Below are 8,209 nucleotides of genomic sequence, written 5' to 3'. Positions count from 1 at the left end.
CATAAGTGCTGTTTATCTGAATTCTATCGCGTAAACTTGGGTTTGGTTTAAAAAAAAAAAAAAAAACAGCTGGTTCACCTGATAAAATTAATGTTTGAAATGAAACCAATGGTTCACGAATTTCATATATAGACATTGTACATAAACTTTCTTTATCTCTCCTGAAAACTAGTTCAAGAACCGAAATCTCTCCGATGATACTCACAGGTGCATGTGTAACTGATCTTCTACTTGCTTTTCCTTTTTATTTTTCTATATATATTAACTTTGCCATGACATTGTACACATTTTAATTAATTTTCATGTATATTTTCAGTTGTTAGCGGCTTGATCTTGATGAAGAAGAGGATGATGATGGAGGTTTTTACTCCAGGAATAAGAAAAGTGTGGAAGGTATGGGAGCTAAGGTAATTGGTTTTCCTCAGCCTCGCCTCACAAATGGTTCTAAATTTTCTGGGCAACCGCAGGAAGTACATTCCCAAAACTTGGATTAAAGTTGTGGTCTGGTCTGCCTACTTGCTGGCGGAACTGTAGCAACTATTAGATGAAATTGATGTCTTTGAGCCGTGATAATTAGTTTTCCAACCTTTCTTCCACAACTTGGCCCGACATTAAATAAATTTTGGGTAGACTTCTTGCCCTATTGGAAAATCAAGTACGAAAATTGCATTAAGTTTCAAGAGTCATGATGTTTGAGTAAGTCTTCATGAAATAGATGTTACGACATGTGACAATTGGTTTTTCCACAACTTGGTCTTACAACAATAAAAAATCATTTAGAAATTGAAAATTGTAAGAGCCAATACCCACAGGAACAAAAAGCAATAAAATTAAGTAAGAGAGGATAAGATAATTTGAGCTTACTTCATACACAATGGAAACAAGGATATAAACTTATAATAAATCTTTGGAAAAAAGGAGCGAAAGATCTCATGAGCACTAATCTGTCCAATGTAATAGGATTAAAAACCTAAACTGAATTGTTCATCAATTATAATTGAAGAAAACAATTGGGTAGAAAAAGACTTTATATAGAGAGATTCTAAGAAACTTTTCACTTTGGTTGACCTTGACTCAAAAAATATTACCAAGTATTATTTTTGTAATTTATCTTCAAAATTGATTAATAATTAACTTCATTTCAAAAGTGGTTATGCACCTATACCTTTTCATATATACTATCTGGATATATATAAATTAAAATTATTAAGTATAAAGAAATTGATTCACTGAGCAACACACTATATGTCAATATAAAAATACAATGTTGTATATAATTTATTTAACAATAAAATATTACTTAATTAAATTAGTTATGGTAGAGGAAGCAGTCTCAAACCGCGTAATGGAAGCAGTCTCAAACCGCATAATCTGATTTTTCCAAGCTAGTTGCAGTCAATGGGAATTTTCCTTCCACAACAGTGGGGACCAGCATTAATTTTGCCCTTATTGACCTCTTCTATGTCCTACAGCAAATGAAGTTGTTCACTGAAAAGGCAATACTTCTATGTTTTTAGTCTATACAATATTGAGATCCAATAATATTATAAATAGCACAAAGCTAATCTCTTAGTAGCCAGAGAAGCAGTGCAATTAGTGTGTTATTAAGAGATGGGGTTAAAATGTGTGAGGATGTGGCTGATGTTGATTTTGATGTTTATTTCTTTACAAGGATGGAGGATTGAGGGGTGTTTGAAGCAAGAGAGATCTGCTCTCTTTCAACTTAAACATTTCCTGAATGATCCTAGCAATCTTCAAAGTTGGTTTGAGGGAAATGGAGATATAGACTGTTGTGTGTGGGACCGCGTTTTTTGCAATAGCATAACGGGTAGAGTGGTGTCTCTTTCTCTTGAATCTATAAGAAATCAAGAATTAGGAGAGTGGCATCTAAATGTTTCTTTGTTTTCTCCCTTCCAAGAACTGGAGACACTTGACTTAAGTGACAATCTCATAGTCGGTTGCATTGAGAATGAAGGTTATTCCATCCTCACTTTTAAATAATGAAATTTTACTTCCATGTCTTTATTAACAAGAATTGCTTTGTAGGTTTTGAAAGATTATCACACTTGACTAATCTCGTGGGTCTCCACCTCAGTGCCAATATGTTTAATGACAGCCGCGTTTTATCAGCTTTGAGCCAACATTCATCTCTCAAGAAGTTAAGTCTAGATTATAATCAGTTTAGAGAACTAAACCATTTTAATGGTAATGTTCTTTTACGTGAGATAACTTTTATTATCACTTTTACATTTAAGATTGATGCACAAAATTATGTACAGTTATTATTATTACTATTATTATATGTGTTAATTTCAGTTTCAAGGTTGAGTAACTTGGAGTCTCTGATCTTAAGCGGTAACATGTTCAACAATAGCATATTATCATATGTGTCTACTCTCTCATCATTAAAGGTATTATATTTGATTTACATTGGATTGAAAGGCACTATTGATCTTCAAGGTAAACTTGTTCTCATCTTTAATTTCTCTAATGTATAACAATTTATTTTGTCTCAAGGATCTCTCTCTCTTTGCTTTGTCAAACTAGAGTTGGAGATATTGAAATCAAGTAAATTAAAAGCTTTGGATAAGATTCTTTCGGAAACTTCAGTTTACTCAGTCCAAACATCTTCTTCATTTCCTCATGGTTTTAGCTGACTTTATAATTAAACTCTTTAAACAAAGAAGGTAGAGTAGTTGAGTAGAATGAGATTTCCAAAAAGGGATAAAACTTATATTCATTTAGGAAGACAATATTGAAGCCTATGGATATCTAGAAGTAATTGATGTTGACTTAATGAAAGTTGTTAATTAAGTTTTGATGATAAAAATGTTTTAATAGCATCTTATCATATCTCTAGTTGGTCTTTCATCATTAAAGGACTTTGTCATTGCCTTCAATGAAATTAAAAATCTTCTTAAATGTTTTTTTATTAGTTTTAATCACTCTGTTTTAACTCTTGCCAGAATTGGATTCCTTGAGCAACTTAGAGGAGTTGTACATGGGCGAAAATGAGATTAAAAAAATTGTATTCTCCAAAGGTATTTATTGATGGTTAATAATATTTAAGCTAACATTTATCATCCTTTACCAATATTTCTCAGCTTTATGAGACGCACAATAGCACACATGTGCTAGGTATTTTTATTCTAATTATTAAATCAAATAAATTTAAAGAACTTTGTTTTTCAATATGAGTTGAAAATATTTGTGTTTGAATATTTTCACAAACACACAGGTGAAACAAGTTTGAGGAAGTTGACTTGGCTTGGACTAAGCAATATGAATATTAGTGATGGAAGTAGTCTCTTACAGACATTGGGCTTATTCCCATCCCTAAAGTCTCTTGAATTCGATTATAACAATTTTAGTGGAGCAGTTACTACTAATGGTAAGTTACAATAATATTGAAAGTAAGTACATTAATTTGTTTTGCCTCTAAATTATTGTCATAATTACACAATGACTTTCCTAAAATTTATTTTGCCTTTTCAACAGAGTAGTAGCCTTTAGCTTCTATTATTCTACTTTCCATATAAACTTTCTTCGAAGCATTGGAGCATTTACATCACCTGAAAGTTTGCATAATTTGTAAATAATGATCAAGAAAACTGAAAATTGGAATTAAAACTCTATCTAGCATTCATTGACAAAAGACAATTTTTAGGATTCATTCCTTATTATTTACAATTTCCACAAAAAAAAAAAAATGAAAAAAAATTGAATTTTGTTTTTTATTAAAGGATTTGATGAGAATTGATTAGTTGTATGAATTGAAAATTGATTTATAGATTTATAGATCATTTATTTTTCGAAACACTAAGGATGTATTAATTAAAGTTACTTTTTAGTCTAACCTTTTTCTCTTTAAACGTACATTTTCTTGTTTTCACACTTATCAAACTGAACACAACTTTATTTCATTTCTTTCTTTATTAATGTAATTTTATCTTCTTTTATTTTTGTATTTAAGATTTTATTTAACCTTGTTGAATTTTCTTTTCTAGTTTAGCCCCTATACCATATTGAATATTCTTTTTCAATTTAGAATATTAAATAATTGGTGTAGATTATTGAATAATATTTTATCTGCTTTTGTGCTTTTATAGAGTTGCCTTCGTTCAAGAATCTGACAGATTTAAATATTTACAACACTGTTTTTCACAACAACTTTCTTCAAATGATTGAGGGTATGACTTCTCTTCAATATATTGATATTGAAAGTAGTAACCTCAGCATCAGCGACACTCTATTTGACCAAGGTTAGTAACTTCTCCTTACAAGTAAAATTTATAATTTATTGTTAAAAAATAATAATGTCATGTACAGAAATAAACATTATTATTGCACTAAAGTACCAAATCTTTTAATAAAAAAAATAACAAGCCTCCCATAAGAAGTATATATATATTATTCAATGCATACAAAATATGAGGAAAAATATCTTATATAATGCAAATAGAAAATATAAGAAAGAGATATGAGAAAGAACTGTTTTACTTTCTAAGCAGACCCTCATTTCATTTGCCAAGGTGCTTGTAGCCCACATCAATTTTCCTAAATCATGGGCTTTTCAAGCTGCTACTGTTGCTGCATTACGTAATAAAGATATACTTTTTAGCCCATATCTTTTTTTTTTTTTTTTTTTTTTTTTTTGGTTTAACATATCCTATTTTAATTAAGGATATAAAAGTAGTAAAATATTTTATTGAAATTGGTTCACAAAATTCATGGGTAAATTTTAGTTGAAATATCGTTTTTGAGAATTAAAGTGGTCCCATAGAAAGTCTAAAAAGGTTGTTTGTTTTTGAGACTAGATAAAAATGTATGGACTCCTCTTTAAGAAATTGCAACCAAGATTACCCTTTTGTTAAAAGCAACAAAATCAAACTAATTAAGAAAGATTAGGATTTATGATCAACTTAAAAGACGGTAAAGTCTTAGATGTCTCAAAGATCTCTTACAATTTTTAAATACTCATATGAAATTGTCAAAAGCCTTTTAAAAACCTTGAAATATATATATGTATTTGTATTTAAGATTTTATTTAACCCTGCTGAATTTTTTTTTTTCTACTTTAGTCCCTATACCATATTGAATTTTCTTTTCCAATTTAGAATATTAAAATAATTGGTGTAGATTATTGAATAATATTTTATTACTTTTGTGTTTTTGTAGAGTTGCCTTCATTCAAAAATCTGACAAATTTAACTATTTCCGACATTGTTTTTCACAACAACTTTCTTCAAATGATTGGGGGTATGACTTCTCTTCAATCTATTGAAATTAGAAGTAGTGACCTCAGCTTCAACGACGCTCTATTTGACCAAGGTTAGTAACTTCTCATTCTCCTTCTCCTTACAAGTAAAATTTATAATTTATAATTAATAATTAATAATGTCATGTACAGAAATAAACATTATTATTGCACTAAAGTACCAAAATATGAGGAAAAATATCTTATAATGCAAAAAGAAAATGTAAGAAAGAGATATGAGAAAGAACCGTTTTACTTTCCAAGGAGGCTCTCCACTAAAATGCCAAGGTGCTTATAGCTCACATCAATTTTCCAAAATCATATGGGCTTTTCAAGCCGCTACTGGGCAGTGCTGTATTATGTAAATTTTAGTTGAAATATCCTTTTTGAGAATTTAAAGTGGTGCATTGTTATTTGATTTGGTAAAGTTTGAGAGGTCCCATAGAAAGTCTAAAAAGGTTGTTTTTGAGACTAAAGAAACAAAGAAAGATGGAGACTAGATAAAATGTATGACTCCTCTTTACTGGATATCCAACCACACATTATAGAAGAAATTGCAACCAACATTACCCTTTTGTTAAAAGCAACAAAATCAAACTAATTAAGAAAGATTAGGATTTATGATCAACTTAAGAGACGGTAAAGTTTTAGATGTCTCAAAGATCTCTTACAATTTTTAAATACTCATATGAAATTGTCAAAAGCTTTTTAAAAACCTTGAAATATACATATATATTTGTATTTAAGATTTTATCTTAACCCTGCTTAATATTTTTTTCTAGTTTAGCCTCTATACCATATTGAATATTCTTTTTCAATTTAGAATATTAAAATAATTAGTGGAGATTATTGAACAATATTTTATTACTTCTGTGCTTTTGTAGAGTTGCCTTCATTCAAGAATCTGACAACTTTAACTATTTTCGACACTATTTTTCACAACAACTTTCTTCAAATGATTGGGGGTATGACTTCTCTTCAATCTATTGAAATTTCGGGTAGTGACCTCAGCTTCAACGACACTCTATTTGACAAAGGTTAATAACTTTTCTCTCTCCTTACAAGTAAAATTTATAATTTATGTATATAATTCTATTAAAAAAGAAATAGCGCACATAGCTAGTGTATTTATTAAATTTGTGCACTACAATAATTATTAAGCATATTGATTAAGTAACATTTGCATGACTATTATTACCCTTGTGCTTCATATAGTAACTATTAAGGAACATTTTTTTATTTCAGGAATTTGTAAGATGCTTCATCTTCAGCACTTAAACATGAGGGACAATGGTTTAACGGGCACCTTGCCTTGTTGTCTTGCAAACTTGACTTCCCTTCAATATCTAGATATCTCATACAATGATTTCACGGGTCCCTTGCCTTGGTGTCTAGCAAACTTGACTTCCCTTCTATATCTTGATATCTCATCAAATAATTTTAAGGGACAGTTTCCAGTTTGGTTGTTAAACAACAATACCAAGCTAGAAAGACTTTATCTATTTAATAATTCTCTTTCAGGGCCTTTGCAATTACCAATTCATCCTCACACGTCTTTGGAAGAATTAGATATATCCATCAATTCCTTCAATGGGCATATTCCAACAAAAATTGGAGCTTATCTACCAATGCTACAAATTTTAAACATTTCTAGAAATTATTTAAAAGGTAGCATTCCCTCTTCGTTTGGTGACATGAAGTCGTTGGAGCATTTGGATTTGTCTAGCAATTTGTTGACTGGAGGAATACCTGAGCATTTGGCCATGGGTTGCATCTCATTACAACTCCTTGCATTGTCAAACAATAGGTTGCAAGGTAAGATATTCCCTACAAAATTTAACCTAAAAAGCTTGTTATATTTACAATTGGATGGCAATCATTTCACTGGAAAGATCCCAGATAGTTTGTCTAATTGCTCCTTGGAAGGGTTGTATATAAGTGATAACCATTTTGTTGGCACATTACCAAGGTGGTTAGGAAATAAGTCATTTTTGATGGAAATTATCATGTCAAAGAATCATCTTAAAGGTCCAATCCCATTGGAGTTTTGTCAACTAGAAAGTCTTGAAGTATTAGACCTTTCAGAGAACAATATTAATGGGAGTTTACCGTCTTGCTTTCCGCCTTCCTCAATTAAACAAGTTCATTTGTCAAAAAATAAGTTACAGGGACAACTAAGTGATGGATTATCTAAAAGTTCTTCTCTAACGACGCTAGATATTGGATATAATCACTTTGAAGGCAACATTCCTGATTTGATTGGTACGTTTTTTGATTTAACTTACCTTATCTTGAGTAATAACGATTTTCAAGGTGAAGTGCCAATTAGTTTGTGTAAGTTAAGTCAATTACGTTTGATAGATCTTTCTCACAACAAGCTTTCTGGACATATCCCTCCTTGTTTAAATATCACAATAGTCACTGTTGCATCTGATCATGTACTGTCTCTTGAAAGGCTTGTAAATATGTCTCTTAGAAAGGGAGAAACTATAGAGTTTACAACGAAGACTAGATCTTACTCTTACCAAGGAAGAATTCTTAGCTACATGTCTGGAATTGATCTCTCCAACAATAAGTTAGTTGGTGCGATTCCTTATAAAATTGGAAATCTTGTCGGAATCCATACACTTAACCTGTCTCACAACAACTTGACAGGACTAATCCCATCGACATTTTCAAATCTCAAGCAGATCGAGAGTTTAGATNAGGTCATCTGCTGTTAAATGTTTTTGAGGCTAGATATTATGTCCATAGGCACCCCATCCTTTGTCCGTCATAGTAATTGGCGACTTCTTCCTCTTTCCTTTGGTAGCATAGTTTCAGACTGAGAAATTTGGAATTGGATTTAAAAAGGCAAAAAGACTTGGGCAATTTGGCAAATGAAAACTACTCATTAAAGGCAATTACTGCCTTAGAGATCTTAGGCCATTGCCAGAATTAGATGGATCAATA

General features: G+C 30.8%; 1 protein-coding gene across 1 annotated transcript; it reads left to right on the top strand.

The window, feature by feature from the left end:
• The first annotated feature begins 1,529 nt into the window (after positions 1 to 1,529).
• LOC116120323 (receptor-like protein 1) lies at positions 1,530 to 7,980 on the top strand. The gene is made up of 8 exons (XM_031406282.1): positions 1,530 to 1,975; positions 2,047 to 2,205; positions 2,317 to 2,460; positions 2,967 to 3,041; positions 3,239 to 3,391; positions 4,110 to 4,262; positions 6,142 to 6,294; positions 6,503 to 7,980. The coding sequence occupies exons 1-8, from the start codon at positions 1,612 to 1,614 to the stop codon at positions 7,978 to 7,980; spliced, it is 2,679 nt and encodes an 892-aa protein (XP_031262142.1). The 5' UTR covers positions 1,530 to 1,611.
• The last annotated feature ends 229 nt before the right edge of the window (positions 7,981 to 8,209 follow it).

Source organism: Pistacia vera, unplaced genomic scaffold (genome assembly GCF_008641045.1).
Source record: "Pistacia vera cultivar Batoury unplaced genomic scaffold, PisVer_v2 Contig93, whole genome shotgun sequence".
In the NCBI taxonomy this organism is placed as follows: domain Eukaryota; kingdom Viridiplantae; phylum Streptophyta; class Magnoliopsida; order Sapindales; family Anacardiaceae; genus Pistacia; species Pistacia vera.
This window is presented reverse-complemented; position numbering and strand designations above follow the sequence as displayed.